The sequence below is a fragment of the Salvia splendens genome, chromosome 15 (assembly GCF_004379255.2).
Source record: "Salvia splendens isolate huo1 chromosome 15, SspV2, whole genome shotgun sequence".
NCBI classification, from domain to species: Eukaryota; Viridiplantae; Streptophyta; class Magnoliopsida; order Lamiales; family Lamiaceae; genus Salvia; species Salvia splendens.
The window spans coordinates 2,138,702-2,157,772 of record NC_056046.1 but is presented as its reverse complement, the minus strand read 5'-3'; the positions used below and the strand labels follow the sequence as shown (position 1 = coordinate 2,157,772).

The 19,071-nt window shown below is 35.8% G+C and overlaps 3 protein-coding genes across 4 annotated transcripts; all 3 read right to left on the bottom strand.

Annotated features, from left to right (window-relative positions):
• Nucleotides 1-403: 403 nt before the first annotated feature.
• LOC121767147 (nuclear pore complex protein NUP35-like) lies at nt 404-3,148 on the bottom strand. The gene is made up of 4 exons (XM_042163351.1): nt 2,993-3,148; nt 1,846-2,455; nt 1,171-1,282; nt 404-964 (listed from the first exon to the last, which is right to left on the bottom strand). The coding sequence occupies exons 2-4, from the start codon at nt 2,436-2,438 to the stop codon at nt 656-658; spliced, it is 1,014 nt and encodes a 337-aa protein (XP_042019285.1). The 5' UTR covers nt 2,439-2,455; nt 2,993-3,148; the 3' UTR covers nt 404-655.
• A 5,244-nt stretch (nt 3,149-8,392) lies between these two features.
• LOC121766370 (GATA transcription factor 4-like) lies at nt 8,393-9,909 on the bottom strand. Its single transcript, XM_042162654.1, has 2 exons — nt 9,491-9,909; nt 8,393-9,223 (listed from the first exon to the last, which is right to left on the bottom strand). Exons 1-2 carry the CDS (start codon nt 9,782-9,784, stop codon nt 8,609-8,611), a joined length of 909 nt encoding a protein of 302 aa, XP_042018588.1. The 5' UTR covers nt 9,785-9,909; the 3' UTR covers nt 8,393-8,608.
• A 5,977-nt stretch (nt 9,910-15,886) lies between these two features.
• Nucleotides 15,887-18,124, bottom strand: LOC121767209 (protein transport protein SEC13 homolog B-like). Of its 2 annotated transcripts, none has more exons than XM_042163428.1 (2): nt 18,076-18,124; nt 15,887-17,010 (listed from the first exon to the last, which is right to left on the bottom strand). In XM_042163428.1, exon 2 carries the CDS (start codon nt 16,910-16,912, stop codon nt 16,010-16,012), a length of 903 nt encoding a protein of 300 aa, XP_042019362.1. In that variant the 5' UTR covers nt 16,913-17,010; nt 18,076-18,124; the 3' UTR covers nt 15,887-16,009. The 2 variants fall into 2 exon arrangements, with proteins under 2 accessions (XP_042019362.1, XP_042019363.1); XM_042163429.1 differs by having other exon boundaries at nt 15,887-16,922; nt 18,076-18,104.
• Between the last annotated feature and the right edge of the window lie 947 nt (nt 18,125-19,071).

Genomic DNA, 19,071 nt, shown 5'->3' with positions numbered 1-19,071 from the left:
CTGTGATCGATGACACTTTGTTTTATTGCTTCTTTTCTTTTTCGTTTATTATATTTTCTTAACCTCCATCGCATCAACCATTGTTGGAGTGAGATGAGCTTGTTTTCAGATTTGACAAGCTCAAAACTCGGAAGACCAGCTTTCCTTTCATTTAATTGGTTGACAGATACTATGAATTATAGTAGCTTAAATTTCCAGAATAATTTGCTACGGAATACTCCATATTTTTTGAGAATCCAATTTTTTTATTTACGATGGATTTGTTATTACTATAAGTTTTGAAATATGAGAATATTATTAATGCTCTCAAATTATATCGATTTTAAATTAAAGTAAACAATTTATTAATTAAATAATAATAATAATAATATCAAAACACTACAACATAAAATAAAATTCACAGTTTTTAAAAATTACATTAAAATTTATTATGATTATTAGTATGCATGATTCATAAATTTAAAATACTGTAATAAAAATAAGAATTTAAAATTTAAAAAAATTAAACAATGTGATAGTATTAAGGGACTTGACTACTTGGTTGTATCCAGAGGAGGTTGGCGCGCATAGTCACATCTTTCCATTCTCTAAAAAGAACCAAGATGGGCTGAATCTGTTATCTGTATAGATGTTGGTAAGGTGATTGCATTATAAACTAGACACCAAACATCAAATCCGCAATTTTCGACACCATTGATTTTGCAGGAGTGGCCATGGTTCCAGAAGATTGCTTAGCATTTGAACTGCCATTCTGCAGATAGTATGGGTATGGAGAGACTTTGAAACCATTCGACTCCACGTTTCTATTGGAAGGGGCCGGCGGTAATGTCATGAATCCTTGATTGTTGAGTTTCTCATTTAGTGCTTGGCTCTGCCTTGGATCCACGGGCTTCACTCCAATGATGAGAACTCCATTTACTTCCGTTCCATTTTTGCTGAGGGCTCGTTGAGCATCTAACCGATTCTACAACAACAATTTACTATGCCATTTAATCACAGTGAAAGTAGGCAAGTCTAGTAGTTCATTGAAACCTGAGAAACTATTTATTCAGTTCCAACAAATGGATGTATGATAAGCAAAACATCATGGCATTCTCTCATGAATCGCACGAAAAATAATGAAGTAAATATATAAATAAGCATATCAGTTATGTGGAAGTAGGAAAGAACCTGATACAAAATGTGCATCCAATTAGCATCACGTGGGCCAGGAACATGTTTCAAAATCACCCCACATTTTTCAAACTCCCGCAATATAAGATTTGTATCAGCGGGTAAAAACCTGGATATGAAGTTCGAGATTAACATCAAAACTCTAGAAGAAAAGTGGTAGGATACTTTATGTTTGATCTCTATGAGATCATAAATGAAAAGGTATTCTATTCTGAATGCAACCATAACCCAAAGTTGAACATGGGACAAACAAGTTGATGCAATTGATAGTGTACTAAAAAGAGCTTCTTAAATGTATTCCTAAATGCTCAAATTTCCATTGCATTGTGTATTAGAAACGGGAAGATTCTTATAGATAGTATTTATTAGAACAGTCGACAAAGAAACATGACAGCAAGTGGGGAAATGACTACAATTACAAGAAACAAATTGTGTCACAGTAGAAACAGCAAGTAATTAAGATATATGAACTTTATGTCAGGGGGGGAAATGTGCATGACTAAACTAATTTAGTTGTGCAACGGCAAGATATAAGTAACTATCAGAACAAAAACAGTAAACCATTCTTATCGTATAGAGGTTCTTCAGCACCTAACCAGTTATCAGTCTAGCATAATTTCCACTTTAAAATTCACAAAATGGTACACAAACAAATAAAGGATCAAACCATACCCGTAGACAGTGACCCATTCCTCCTCATTCATGTTCCCATTCATATTCGCAACTGGTACAAGACTTTTCTGCACTTCAGGCCTTGCGACTTCCCTAGGTGGTGGCAGTGTTATCAACGCACCAGATTGAACCACACCATCAACAGGTGAACCTTTCCCTTTATCATCTATCTCGGCACTACCTCCAGTCATGGCAGGTGACCACCAGTTTGAACTAACCATAGGGCTCTGCTGCTGTGACTGCTTGCTAGCTCCACCATATGAAGTGCTCGCATCCGGCTTGCTCTTAGGAGTTGAAAGATCCCTGCCGAAACTTTGTCCAGGGGTTCTAGGATCAGATTTTACTTCTGCTGACATTGGGTAGTCAGAGATCCCTGACTCTGGAGTAAAATCAAAGCGGTCTTCAAGGGTGAAAATGGGAGGAGGAGGAAGATCAGAGTTGGAGAAATTTTCATGCCACAGTGCTGAAACAGCAGCCGCCTGTCCAGGAGTTGTAAAATTTCCCCCAGACCGTCGAGATGAGGGCGTTGCTAAATCTTGAAACAACAGGGACTGCCTCCCAGATCTGGGGGTTCTGCGGACACTTGAACTCATTTTGTCTATGTGCCTCCCTGCATAAGCAACATTCATAAAATCATAAGGAGCCCAATATGATCGAATCATTGAACAAAATATCAATTACAACCCTGTGATCATTTGTTTTACATGAATGAGACAAAATCACAGTGACTAAGTCCAGTATCACAAAATTAATCTCTTCAACTGATTCTTATACCATTTCACCGTACCATGAATCTCTATACCGATTAGATTATTGCAGAAGCTAAATATAATCAATAATTTCCATCCACATCGCGCACATAAGGAGCTATAACATAATTCATCAAGAAAAAAAATCACTAATCCACGCTCCATGAAATCTACCTAAAAATATGATAATGCACAAACATAACATGTGAGCTGAAATAGAGCCAAATCAATTGAAGCTAACATCTCATAGAGTAAAAATTAGCAAACGGAAAGCCAGAAACTTGAAACCCAGCACCATTTCAAATTTCCAGAAATGTAGTACTATCATCCAATCGAACACATTACGTGAATAAGCAATAACACGATATCAAAAATGAATTGAACAAAGAATCGATTACCTGATTGTTGCAACGGCAAAAATTAGTGACAGGAATTTAAATTTGGAGGGTTTTAAGGAAGATTTCCCTCAAAAAGCAGTGAACAGACAACAGTGCGAAGATATGATAAACCCTAATTTTATTTTAAATTATTTTTTCATATTTTTATAGAGGAACGCGTCGCTCCACGCCCAAATTTTTGAAATCTAACGAGTTTAGCATAATTATATTTGAGGGTAATTTAGCATAATTTGAGGGTAATTTCGTATTTGCATCATTATATTTATAACCGTTATTGAAATTTTGGATATATGCGAAAATATTGAAGTGAAATAAATAAGTTTATGGCTCATTTTGGTAATACTTATTTTAATTTGTCACAAAAGGTGTCATGAATTTGAAAATTTGAAAGACTGAATTCGATTTGAAATACTCCTACATGTTTGTTTTGAATTAGTATTAAAATAAAACCAACTTTTCTTTAACCAAATAAAACTGCAGTAATTGATAATCAAGTATAACCAATTTGATTATATGATTGATTGCAATCAAGTATTACTAACCATATTTTCTTAATAGTGAATATAGCCTGGTTGAAAATCAATCGTAACTTATAAATTATATTTATTTCTATATGGAGTACAAGACAAAGACTCTGGTGCGTGTATCCCCACTAGCCTTCTCTCCTTCCCCCTCGCCCCCGCAACCGCACCTCCTCTCCGATGCTATCGCCTCCTCCTCTTGAGATATAATGTGAATTACACGATGTAAATTTTATTTAAAATATTTAGCTAAATGTGTTGACACCAACCAACCACATGTATGTTTGCTAATTCTATATTATGAACTACTATAATTACTATCTAAAGGGGTAACCAAGCTTCTTGTATTGGCCCAAACGTTCCAAAACATGACAAGCACGACTATAGTAGTAGTAATTATCTTCATAATATATATGGCCAAATAGGCCATGTCAATATGCTTAACTAAGTAGACTTTTTAAATAGAGGTAACATCATTTTTGGTCCACGAACTTTGCCAAAGTATCATTTTAGGTCCGTGAACTTTGAAAATATCATTTTAGGTCCGTGAACTTTGAGTTAGTATCATTTGAGGTACATTTTACTATTTTCAAGTTTTTTGGACGAAAATACCCTCAATACCTTAAAGTGTATATATTTTAAATAAATTTATCATATACTCATAATTTTTTATAAATATATTTACAATATATTTTTGACAAATTTTCTAAATATAATTTGACCTTAAATATTATCACTTAATTTTGTGACATGCAAGTAAAATTGCTTCTTCAATTTTTATATTACTTATTTTTAAGAATTGAATAAAGAACTTTCTTTAATAATAAAAAATTGAATAAAGATCTTTTCTCACAAAATTAAATGATAATATTGAAGGTCAAATTATATTTAGAAAATTTGTCAAAAATATATTGTAAAGATATTTATAAAAAGATCTTTATTCAATTTTTTATTATTAAAGAAAGTTCTTTATTCAATTTTTAAAAATAATTAATATAAAAATTGAAGAAGCAATTTTACTTGCATGTCACAAAATTAAGTGATAATATTTAAGGTCAAATTATATTTAGAAAATTTGTCAAAAATATATTGTAAAGATATTTATAAAAAAATATGAGTATATGATAAATTTATTAAAAATATATACACTTTAAGGTATTGAGGGTATTTTCATCCAAAAAACTTGGAAATAGTAAAAAGTACCTCAAATGATACTAACTTAAAGTTCACGGACCTAAAATGATATTTTCAAAGTTCACGGACCTAAAATGATACTTTGGCAAAGTTCGTGGACAAAAAATGATGTTCCCTCTTTTAAATAATGACATTCCACTTAATTTGCCCACAGTTTAATATGATCTTTTACTTTGTTCAAGGACCCTAGTTTTATTAGTGTGCACTCTCACACATATCTCCACATTATAATAGGTTGGAGCCAAATAATATTCCATCATCTACGAAAAATGATAAAAGTAAAAAAATTATTTAGCGGCAAATATCTTGTCACATATAGCCGACAAACAGTTAGAGCTTGTAAAGATCCTCCAAATTATTTGGTTTATTTATATAGTTTGGTCAACCACCAAGATGATAGTGCTAGCTCATATTTTTCCACAAATTTGAGTATTTTCCTACCATTCAACCCATGATTAAATATAATTAGTTCCACAAAACCATGTCAATTGTTCCTTCATTGTATATTCCTAACTGTCAAACTATTTAAAAAGATTGGACATCTTTGACACCTCCTAAACTAATTAATTCACAAGGGATAAAAAAATGAATTGATGGAAGTAAGTGTGAGAGGTATGAAGGTGGAGGCAAGAATAATAGCAAATAACATGGAAAGATCCCTAGACAGACATAGACACACTGCCATTCCATTTGGATATATTATCACAACCATCATACTTCACACATAACTCCATGTGCTTCCCTTCCCCCACTCCACATGCATGTCTCTCTATACCACCACCCCACCCCCCATACAAACATTATCTACAATTGCATGTATAGATATGAGTTTGTTGTATGCATATGTATTGTACTCATTTGGGTTCACATACATTGTACTTGCAAGTACATTAGTTTCTAAAGATTAGAAATGGCTAGTTCAACTAGTGGCACAATGTGTGTTGGAAAGGCAAAGATATATAGTGAAATAGATAGATTGCTTTGGACTTAGATGTCCACTTGGAATTATGTGTGATGTGTTTGATTTCATTGAGTTTAGGACAATATATATGTCACTATCATAAAAAAAGCATTATTTCAATAAATAAATGTATTATCATTGAAGAATCAATATATTAAGCTCCAACCAAGGGAAGTGTATATTGACTCTTTAACTCATATGTATGTGAATGTTGTGAACTTAAGTATAGCTCACCCACCATGAGTAAAGTTTAATTTTATTTACTTATAAAATATATTGGTCCTTCCATCTCTATATATTTATAAATATTGAGCCCTTACTTTGATTTACACTAATTTAATTTGGCCTTTTATTTAACAAATTCAACCACTAGAAAATGTAGAACCATAATTGTGATGGGGTCCTCGTGTGTAACTAAATTTTGAAGCCTATTAAGATGCCATATTGCCAATAATTAATTAAACTTCATTGCAAAAAAAAGTATACAAACTTAATGATACTTATTGATATACAACCAACTATAAAAACCTCGAAAAACCCAACTCATTTCCCTTGCCTTATCCGGAATGAGAAGTTATCTCATAAGTACATTAAATTGAAGCAAATTGATAGCACCACTTTATATTCTATTGAGTTTATCGAAAGATTAACCGACTGAAAAATGATTATATTAGTAAATTATCTACGCACATGAAAATATGACTATTTCTCATATTATCATATACGAATGTTATACTAATATAACAAAGAGAATTTGTAATTTACTAGTAACTTTTTCAATCAATTTATTTTATTTTATTCAGAGGGGCGGGGGAGTATTCAGTTTCATTTCAATAGTCCTAATTTAAATAATATTTCGAATTTACTATTTTCCAAGGTGGACATAACGGGCCCCACTGTAGGCAAATGTCTAGCAATGATTTGGCCCAATGTTACTTCAAATCACACCTTAGCTCAATCAATAATTTTAATCAAGCAAGAAAAGAAACAAATATCATCAAATACCTAAGCAAAATATTTAATGCTACTAATATTCTTAAATATGTATCTCGAAATGTTCCCACGTTTGATTGTGGACGCACTTCCATGCCCTATACATCGTACACCACACGATGTTCTTCGATTCTTTCTTAATTACTCTTCTAAGTAATTACTTTAATTAATCACTGAAATCAATGTTAACGTTTACTTTGTTAATACTAGTATTAAATGTAGCGAGAAGATTAATCCAATGAATTAATTACAATTAATATTTATAGTGTATGTGCTGACGTGGCGGGAGAAGGTTGGAGGGCTGTTGCCCATACTTGTTGGGAGTAACACATGGGGATAAAAATCTCGAAGAAAATGAAAAAAAATCACTCTTTTTCATGTTTTTAATATTTTTTATCTTTTAGTTTGAAGCATTCTTTTTCTCAAAGCCAAAGAAAATGGCATGGGGGATGTGAGAACCAAGAAAAGTGCAAATCTTGGGGTAGAGAAAGTTCTTTAATTTAGAAAATATGTGTTCAAACGCCACCCTTTAATTTGTCATGTCCACAGAAATGAATTTTTAATTACATATATCCAAAATTTATTGCATTCATCATCTTGACTTTACGTAGTTTTCAATCCACCACACCGCCTGAAAAATGTATGACTATAGAATCATTTATAAATACATTAGAATCAATAAAGAAAGTAAATAAAGGATAGATATAAACGTAAACATATAATCTTCTAATCTTAGAAGGGACATAAACATAATAAATATACTTGTTTTTTCTGTGAGGTACTCCATAGTAAGTAGTAATACTAGTTGAAAGGTACAATGAACATAAACTAAAAAAGGGAAACCATATAACTTATTAGGCAAAATTCATTTACTTGCAATCAAATTAAAGTTTCTGCAATAACGATTTATTCAGTAATTAACTTATGACAAACAAGAGAAGGTTAGCCTTAAATAAACCCATAAATACTAACCTTCAATCTTGCAGCAATCAAAAACTGAAGATTGAATTACTTGATTTGTTGGTTTCTTTTTCTTTTTGAGTGGTGGCAATAATTGGAAGCATTTATGATGAAAATATTGCTTGAAATTGAGAAGTGATTGTGGTGAAGGGGGCATCCATGTGCAAATTCCCAAACTTTCAAGAAATAGACCCCTAAATGGTCCCATGCTTTCCTTGAGATATGCTCTACACCCATTCCCATGAATACAATTACCATTAACTACATGTGTTGTTGTATACTATGTTGAAGGTCTCGAGTTCAAATTTATCTTAAAAATTTCAGTTTATTTACTCATCAAAGAGAAAACTAACATCAACTACGACAAATTGTTGGTAAGATATTTGCATCTCACTAATAGGTCGAGGATTCGAGTCATCACAGTGATGATAATAAATGTGAAATATGATTGCAACCTACTCTACTTTCTAAGTCGGTATTTCTTCATCCACACTTTGTCTTATCCTTCCAAAAATATTCACCCTCTTTACTTTTTCAACAAACAATTCTAAACCCTAATTTCGCCCTTTTTACTTTAACCACCAAGTTCGGTATGAATTGGTGTGGTTCCTCCAGGCACCAAAATAACGATTCTCATTCTGAATACTTGATCAATATGAGCTCGAAACCTCCTTTGTATTGGCTTCGTTACATGTCTCATTTCAGAGGAATCTCAAACCACACTTCACTAATATGGTTGTATTTGTACACAACCAACCATAGAAACTGAAATTGTGAAAAATCTAATATTATAAAAAAAAAGTGTGAATTCAAAATTTAGGAACAAAAATATGCATTACATGTTCTACAATTGAATTGGAACCATCTCCTTCTCCCTCCAACTTCTGTTTTTAAAAATTCAAATATCTAAAATTTCGAGGTTATGACTTAATTAAGACTAAAAATTAGCAAGGTGGGGACCACAGACCACCACTCCAATCTCCGTTGCTAGATCACGTGCCTCATATCCTGGCCGTTGATGCCGCTCCGGTGATGAATGAGGAACTCATCGCAGCCGTTGAATACCGACGCGGCGGCGTGGCCGATCATCTGCTGCCTCTGCACGTCCTTCTGCCGCCGGAGCTCCATCACTTTCCGGTGTGAGTTCGAGTGCCGGGCCGTGACGAACGTCGGGCTGGCGGCGGGCCGGTACTCGGGCACGAGCCGGCCCGACTTGAACCGGACGCCGCACGCGTTGCAGAGCGTCTTCGGGCCCATCGGGCCCGTCCTCCACTGCGGCGTCTTCTCCGACGCGCAGTGGAGGCATTTCCGGGCCGGGGTCTCCGAGGGCTCCAGCTTGACCGGCGGCGGGGCGGCGAGGTGGAGGAGGCGGGAGGACCAGTCGCACGGCGGCGCGCGGGAGCGCTTGCTGCGGGCTTTTCCGGGGACGGAGACGTCGGAGGGGAAGACCGACGGCGGCGGAAAGTGGCCGGCGATGGCGGAGGAGGAGGTGCCGGGTGACGCGCTTTTGGCGGCGGCGGCGGGGATGAAGCGGTGGTCGTCGGTTGAGAATGATTCTTCCACGAAATTCGATAGCCATTCCAGCTCAGCTAAATCATCATACTGTGTTTTTTTTTTACCAAAAACAGTAAAATTAGCCCTAATTCATTTCCGGATATGAAATTCAATTGAAGAATTCCTAAATTCACCACGATTTGCAACAGTACAATTAGCCGCCGGAAATTTGTCGGCGAGTTAAAAAAGAAAAAGGAAAAGGAAAAAACACACACAATACTGGTGCACACGTTTCAAGGAATTCCATGCAGAGTAAAGCAAAAAAAAAAAGAAAATACAAAATTCGAATTGAAAATTAGAAAAGGGGGAAATTACCGGAACGCAGAGCTCGTTGCCGGAGAATTGCGGTTCATTATAGCTGCGGCAGCTGATATTACCGTTGAATTGACCGTCTCCTCCGCCGGAAACAGAGGAATTACAGCTGTCGACGGCGGTAACAGTGGAGGAATCGCCGGAATTTCCAGGCAAGCTCTCGAAAAAGGCGTCGGTCATTGTCTCATCCTCCTTTGAAAAATCGAGCAAATCATCCACCGTGAAATGGACGCCATTGCTGAAATTGCCATTTTCCGCCGACGAGAATTCAGCATAATCAGCGGCAAAATACTCCATTTCTAATTACGAATTCGAACAGTTTCCCTCTGGGAAAAGCGGAGTAACGGTAGAGAGAGGTAACGGAGATAAAGAGAGAGAGAATTTAGCTTTGAAATGGTGTCTGTGTTGAAAACTTGAAAGTGAAGGTGAGAAGTGTGGGTTTTTTATCAGTGAAAGTATGGGCACAATCAGAAATACATGAAAATACAGTGGTCGAATTTAAATTTATGGTTTCTCTTTACATTCTTATTAATTTATATTTTGTGTACCGAAAAAAAGATTCATTATTGATTAATGCATTATTTGTCACTTCACTTACTAATTCTGTAAAAGTCAGTTGCTTCTGTTTCCTTTCCTTTTTAGTAATTTCACATTTTTAGATTTTATCATTTTCATGTTTCTTTTTCCTATTTTTTATTCTTTCCAACTCTTGCTATCAATCTAAGCAAAGAATAACTAAACCATAAATTGCTTCGAATTTATACCAATAATAGTAAAAAAAGGGTAGTAACATTATTTATCGTCATTCTACCCATTGGAAAAGAATATAAAGTAGTAATAAAATAAATAATATTGTTGGGGGAGTCATTATCTATTACATTAATATTTTTTCTCTATTCAGAAATAACCTTTTAAAAAAGAGTTAGCATTGGGATTCTCATTTTCAGAAACCTATGATATGTGAGCAAACATTTTCTGATGAATAAAAATATTTAAAAAAACATGCTTTATATGCTTTATTGATAAGGCCAAAATTTATTACAAACTTGCATGTTACTATTGCCATGTTCATGCACTACTGCTCTCTTTATTTAAGTCTAATTAACTCCAATATATATATATTAACAGTTATAAATAATAAAACAGTAAAGAGTGTCGCATTCACGATCATAACTTATTTACCTCAAAATTTTATTTGATCATTCAACCCTTGATTAATTCAAGTTTATAGCGATTAATTCCAGTTTATAGCTGTATATTCTCTCTCTAATTATTTTCTCATCGGGAATGGTGTTTTGGGCCTATATTTTATATTTTAATTTTTACAACCCCCACTTAATTTATTAATCCACAATTTGTACTTCACTTTTTAACATGTATTAAACATGTTAGGACTCGTGGACACGTTTGGTAGCTATGTCATGTTTCGACTAGACATGATACCATTATGATAGTAATTATAGTTTCGATTAGTTAATTTACATATATTGGGTGTTTTGTAGATTAAGGTAATTGTGAGTTATCTTATTGTAGTGTTTGGTACAATAAGTCACAAGCAAGGATTAAAACTATGATTGCCAAAATTATCCTCATTAATTTAAGTTAATTACTAAACTATCCTCATTTTGCCCTAATAATTCCTATAAAATCGTATATTTTTGTTTAAAATTAGCATCTTTTCAAGCTAAAATCCTTACAAAAATTAGCATATTTTCAAGCTAAACTCCTTATCAAAAAACGTATATTTATTTTGGTATTCTATTTTTGTGAGCATTGATAATTTTGGACAAATTTTATGAATAATCACTGATTATTTTGGACAAATACTATATGAAAATATTTTATCAAGTGTCAAATTTTATACGTTCAAATTTTTTGAAGTTTAAAGCGTTTGTGGATTGAATAAAATCGTTTATTTTTGTTTAAAACAAAAATAATTTCCTTCAAGTAGTACGTAATTATACGTATAATATAATATAATGTAAATAAAGTGAGAACAACAAATTGACATCAACAAAAATCATAACATGATTTAATAGGAAAATGACGTCTTTCAATACAACAACTAAGTAAAATTGATGGATTAGAAATTTTGATGGGTAAAATTGTATTTTGCTAAATTAACTAGGATTCCATGATAAATAACATAGGATTTTGGGTAGTTACAAATATGATTAAAACATAAGATTTTCAGTGAGCTTTGTGCGGGCCGGATACAAACACGGGCTACTGTGTTTGGTAACATAACTACCAAACACACAAATAAACTCAGATTAACCCACGTTTAGGCACAACGGATACAGCTCGGATAATCTTACGACGGCTATGATGGCCCCACGTGTCAAAGGATTTGGAAGATTGTTACTTGAATCTTTACTATGCTTTGAGTGGAGTTGGTTAAAATTTTCAGCTTTACTTGATATGCAATTATTTCATTTCCCAATTAGTACAATTTTAACACTTGTAGTTGTATGTTGCTAATTAATCAAAGGTTCAATCATGGATTTGAAGTCGATCACGTCTCATTTATTGCACTCACTGAAATCATGTATCAATAGTTAGTGTTGTTTCATTCAAATTAATTAAAAAAAACATCAGCAGTGGAAAGATAACTTTTCGTTTGGTCTAATGTAGCAATAGGGCCAAACTATTAGGGCATCAGTAACCCCGTCCCCATTTCCGGCCCCAAGTCCCCTCCACGTCATCATTCCTCTACAGTTGCGGCCCAGGCCCCTACTGCTGTAACCCTGCAGGCCGCAACTCGGGCCGCAACTAATAAATGACACTATTCACAACTCCAACCTATTTAACTCGAAAACGCAATTCGTTGAACAATTGAAACCGGGAAAATGCATTGTTCATTCGAAATTAACATTACATTACTAGACGAAGCAAATTTAAAATACAAGAAACCCGGGCCACGACTACTACTTCTTCATTTGGGCGCGAAGGTAGGCGATCATCTCACGGTGCAACTCGAGCTCCTCGTCCGACATCTTCGATGTATCCCTCGCTGTCAACTCCGTCAGCTGGCTCATCCGCCATGTAATATTCATCTCCGACAAAGTGTCGGACATCTTATCCAGAGACGGATTGGTCGGCGGTGGCACCATAGCGGAGTTGCTCGCAGCTGCCTTCCCCTTTGCTTTCCTCTTGGCCGCCTTTGTTCCTGTCGGGCGGCTCTGAATGCTAGGAGAGGAGTAGAAGACATCGTCGTCCGTCACGTTGAGGTCGATCGCCGGACCTCCTTCGCTCGAAGAGTAGTTTCCGGAGGCGGAAACTTTGGTTCTCTTCGCCGCCCCAGTTGCCGCTGGCTCAGCACCGCTGGTGTACTTCGGGCTCTTCTCGACGAGCTTCCAAACTTCGAAGTACTTGAAGGTCTTCTTCCCGTCAGTGAAGAACGCTTCCTTTGCCTTTTCGACGAGGTCCGCCTCGCTGTGCCCGCTCGGCCACATACGGACTACGTTGGCCCACTTTCCGTTCCACTTGCTCATATCCGCCTGGACCCGGCCCCAATGCTTGCGCAGCTTCACGTAGCTACGCTCGCTCGACCCTTCCGGACGGCCAGCGTTATATTTCTGCGCAATCCGCTCCCAAAAAGCCTTGCCGGTCTGCTGGTTGCCGATGATAGGATCCTCGGAGACGTCGATGTAGTTCCTCGCAAGCCACATTGTCTCGGGCGGAGTGTACTTCTTCGGCCCATCCTCCTCCCCGACCTTCTCCTTTCCCCGCTCTTGAGCGGGCTCCATCTCACTGACCTCGAACTCGTCGGTGTTGACCGGCGATGTAATGTCGCCGTTGCTACCGACTCCCGGACTAGGCTGTGTCTGCGATGGTTGCGATGACGGTATGTACCAATTGTTCGAGTTAACGAACTCCTCCATCTCACGTTGATCGCTGTTGAACCAATCCATTGACGCCGAAAATACAAAGGGTATAATAGAGTATTGAAATGGAACGCGAGATTGAAATGGATGGAACGCAAGCTCGTATTTATAGACATCGAATTTAAAAAAAAAACAAAATTGGATTTGCGTCCCGGCCCGAAGACCGTGTAACGCTGGGCCGGGACGCGGGACTTGCGGCCCGTCTCCGTGCAACCCCGTCCCGGGCCGGGACGCGGGACGCTCCCCAGGCCGGTCACGCGTCACCGGGACGGTCCTGAGCCGTGCCGCACTTCCGTGTAATGCATGGGACGGGCCGGGACTCGCAATTTGCGGCCCGGCCCCAAGCGTTACGCATGCTCTTAGGCCAATTTAAGCCACATGCGTTATTTTTGTTATGTTTTAGACCCTTTACAACAAAGGTGGAATTGATACGATAATGAATCGTTACAATCTTCAAATCATAAATGCAGGAATACCCAAATCATAGTGAAGAAATTATAAATCTTCAAATTAAGTTGTTCAATGAAATGCATAATAGTAATTAATTTGGTGATTGTTCGAATTGGATGTAGTACTAATGTACTATACTGATTGGTGCATGCATACGTATGAAATTTGGCAATTCATTGTGCTAATAAATATATGAAATGTTTTTGAAGATATAATGATTACTAAACTTCTTTTCGAATTTATTACAGAACAAAAATATTTATTGTTGATGCCAAAATGGATCACGATGAAGATTTACCCTACTTATCGCACATATAAATTCTTTATACCGTAAATATAAGTTACGTTGCAAATTCACAATAGACATACATTGTGCATATCAATGCAATCAATTATCACGTTCTTACTTTAAGAAGGGTCATATAGTTATATGAACTTTTTTTCCATCTATACAATTACATAAAAAAACTCTCTTGTCCGAAAAACTACTACTAATCACTTAGTCACTTACAACTAATTAAATACTGCATATTAGCGCCATGTTATATATGAAGAATCTACATATATAGTACTGTCATATAGAAACAAAATGTATCATGCAAACTGTATTGGCTTTTATTTTCTCTCTCCCATTCTATCTATTTAAAATTTAAGCTCTAGCAATTAAGCCTAAATGATTAGTGCAAATCCCAATATTAACTTCTTTACTGTCGACAGATGGATAAACTCTGATTTAACTAATTACAGCTAATCCTATAATCAGTTGGCAATTGTTTGTCAACACTCTATTTTTCTTCTTTAACTTTTTGCTAGCAATCATATACTATTATATTTTCCTAATTACTTACTAATCCACTTTGATATATTTACTTAATTTTATAAAGAGTAGTTCATGGGGTCCAACCAAGCACGTGACAAAGATGAGCAGTGTTGTCAGCCAGCATGTGATAAACTTTTTAATAAGTCGATTTTTTTAATACTACTACAAGAGATATACGTACAAGAAGGTTGTATGTATAGTTTGTAGTACTCTAAGCATACTTAGTGGTACGCCATTCTTGTTCTAGCGGTGGTCAAAATTCCAATAGCTGGAAAATTCGAATTCCATTTCAGCATTTCTGTAGTGTAAATGGACCTTTTATTTTATTGTATTATATTTGTATTATTGTAGTAATTAGATTTGTAGTATGATATTTTTGGGGTGGCTGTGTTAATGAGTTAGAGCGTCTTCTTCGATGCTTCCCACACGTGCGTCAACCCAGCGGCAATTGTAGAGGAAACGTGTTCGCACGTGTAGGGAAGTCACGTGGCTGGTGATCTCTTCACGTGCCTCTCTCCTTAATGGGTGGCCTAATTGTAGGTTATTGTGATTATTTTCTTGAAAATTATAGGTTTATTCATAATTATAGATATTATAATGATGAGTGGCTCCTCGTGTGGAGTATTTGGGATTTTTTAACTTTATTGTTATCATTTTAATAGATTGTGATAATATGGTATCGATTTAATATAATACTATTATTCAAGGGGGGTGAATGAAAAAAGTTATTTAAGGCATCCACATAAAAGAGTAATTGTTGAGAGATTTTAAAAGAAGCAAAATTGGGAAATAAAATATGAGAACTACTCCTAGTTATTAATGTCAACTCGTGTGGGCATGAGACTTTTATTTCATATAATGTTCAAATTTTGAACTCCACACCACTTAGGCTATACATATATGTATACTTTTAAAATGAATCATTCTATCACATAACAATCAAACATTATTATTTTGCCCATGAATCAAACATATATGTATACTTATAAAGTTACTATTATACTCCCTCCTCCCTCCTCCCTCCGTCCCATAGTAGATGTCACACTTGAGAGATGACACGAGATTTTAGGAGATGTTATTTTGTGTGTTAAGTGGTGAGAGAAAATATAATTTTATAATTGATGTGAGAAGAAACTTTTTCCAAAAGAGGAAATGTGACATCTTTTATGGGATAAATTAAAAAGGAAAGTGTGACATCTACTATGGGACGTAGGGAGTAGTATATTTTTCCACTCGATGGCATGTTATCAGATTCATATCAAACATGTTAATGAAAATTAAACTGTACCATAACAGTAGGAGAGCAAAACAGTCTCAAGAGGTCGTGTGTATCTGGAAATTATATGAGAAGATCACCAAGATTTATTACTCAACTGCTGTCACCTTCTGCCATTCTCCGTCTACCGCTTCCTTCCACAGCGTCACATTGTTTTGACCATCAGCCACAGCAAGGATGTTCCCGGTGAGTGACCAAGACACCTTCCAAACGGGAGCTCCGAAATCATGTAGAACTTTTCCTTCCCATTGATCACCTTCCTTGGCCGCAATCCATATTATAACTTTTCCATCTTGAGAAGCGCTTGCAATGGTCGACTTTGGAAGTCCCAAATTTGGAGCCCAGGCGACATCCCTGACCCAATCAGTATGCATATGGAGAGCAGGGAAGCAGTCCATCCTCCAAATTCCATTGTCGAGCTTCCACACTTTCACTGTGTTGTCACAGCCACCGGATGCTAACTTCCGAACAGCACCGAGTAGACCAGAACCCACAAGAGCACCAGGAGCCGTTGAAGGGGCCCAGGAGACAGAGGTGACACCAACGGGATGAGCCTGTTCAATTCGAGATTTATCCCATCCACCGTCTGATCTTGCAGTAAAGACTGAGATGTTTCCATCTGAGGATCCACAGGCAAGACAAAGGCCCAGTTCATGAGGAGCCCATGCAATAGAATTGACAGAGGCTTTATGATCGTCAAAAACATGAGCCTGGGTCCATTCATTTTGATTGACCTCCTTCCAGAGTATAACCTTTCCATCATAAGAACAGGAAGCAAGGAGCGAACCAAACTTAGGATGGGCCCATGATGCTTGCCACGCGGGTCCTTGATGACCAGTTAGAGTTGCAAGATGCTGAGATCCTGAGTTGCTAACTCCAATGATTTTGATAGTGTTGTCTGAAGATGCTGTAGCAAGACGTTTACCATAATAATCCATTGCCACATCGTGAACAACATCTTGGTGACCAGTTTCAATCTTTTGTCCAGGCATCTTTAGTTTCCTAACAAACACAAAATACAAATTCCACAACTATTCAATATCCTACCAACTGCTTTAGCCTCCCGCGAAAGGACTTCACTGCAGTTAACCTGACGCCAACAACCCCAATTTACAAAAATAACCCCAATTACATTAAAAGCAATATGGATATAAACGTTCTTAACTGTTGCCTCCAAATAAAGAATGGGAAAATGTAGAAAGAAAAGGTCATATTATGAATCCAATTTTAATCTTAATGATGCCCAAAAATGTAGAAATATTAGCCAAAAATGGATAAGCACAGGATATCTAACAGAGAGCTATAAATCAAGTGCAGAAGGTCATAACATGGCTCGTTTACAAATGAGTTGTGCATTACATGTAGAACTAATGAGAATCAGAGCGGAGATTAGGTACACAGCACATCAGATGCAAATAAGAAGATATCACACATTCAAATTCAACGACTTCAGCCTAATGAGAATAACATTGTGCGCAACTATGATTTCTCGATAACAGAATTTCACGGTTAGCTTTACAGAGCTCTAAATTATTACTTATCTTGTCTACCCTCAACATTAGTAAGTAATCTCGTCATCTCGTGAACAATCATGATCAGTATTTCATGTTTAGGATTTACTAATTCCAATTTTGCACCTCTCATTGTCTACCGTCCAACAAAACAAAAGAACAAAAATAAACTCTGTGCATATATCAGTCACATATTTTATTTCGATTGGGAACAAGCATTGGCAAGAAGTAACATCAAACAAAGACCATACACATAAAAATTGACAATTATGAAGAGCAAATACAAATATGCATTAGCGGATTTGCCTATTTCGAATTCGCACCAAAACAAGAATTCTGTCAAATTTTCGAGTCGGCAACAGCTTCTTAAGCCTTGAATCCCAGGATAAAACAAAAATCGCAGATCGGAATGTAAGAAGACGAGAAGACTCAAAATAGAATGCATAATCAAATCAATTTCATCGAAATAATTTCGACTGTCATTCTCCGATTGCTGAATTAAAAAAGTAGATCAATCACGAAATCACAAACGGATGACGAGATCAAGAAGGACTATTCCAACAAAGAGGAGTGCATAATGCCAAACAAGCATGAAATTCAGAAAATGAAAACCGATTAGAAACAGAGAGCAGATTGGCACTGACCTATTGCTGTGGAATAGAAGGAGCTCTGACTGAAAAACTGGGATTTTTTAATTCCGTTTTATATGATGCAATCCGCTGAAACGACGTCGTTATAATATTTCTATAATTTCTTTTTTTCATTTCTTTTTGTATGTGCTACCAGTTTTTACTTAATTTGAAAAATCTTAGGGATTAATTAATAAAATTTTTCAAACTATTCATTATAAAATAATAATAATAATAATCATTGTTATTTAGACAATTCAAGAATAAACTTCAACATAGTGATCAGTAAATACCTTCAATATGACAATACTAACATGATATAAATAACATACTGCTCCCTCTCTCCTATAATAAGAGTCATATTTGATGTGAGCACGGATTTTAAGAAATGTAAATAATAATAGGTTGAAAAAGTTAGTGAAATATGATGTACAATATATTATATTCATTTTATAATAGAATGTGAGTGAAGTGAGTTAGTGGAATGTGAGACCTACTTCCCATTTATAATAAAAGTGAAATGTGACTCTTATTGTGGGACAGAGAAATAGTAAAATGTGACTTTTATTATGGGATGGAGGGAGTAGTAATCGTGTCTATAATAGTATTGCAGAATAAAACATTGATTATCATTAAATAAACTAGTACGTAAAAGATTTCTTATATGCAATTGAAGTGCAATGGATCTACATTACATTACATATAAATGTGATCAAATGCAAACTCTAAATATTGTACAAACTTCAAACTATGATCTGGACAGTTAGAAAATATCAAAAGATGATAAAATAATACCAACAAAAAATGTCAACATAATGTCAACGGTTGATGCCGTGTTGACATCAAAATCTTGAAAATTTACACTGTGTTGACATTGTATTGAAGTTGTGCTGATATTGTGTTGAAAAGTTTGGAGTGCAAACTCTAAATATTGTAAAAACTCCAAACTATGACCGGGACAGTTAGAAAATATCAACAGATGATAAAATAATAGCAACAAAAAATGTCAAC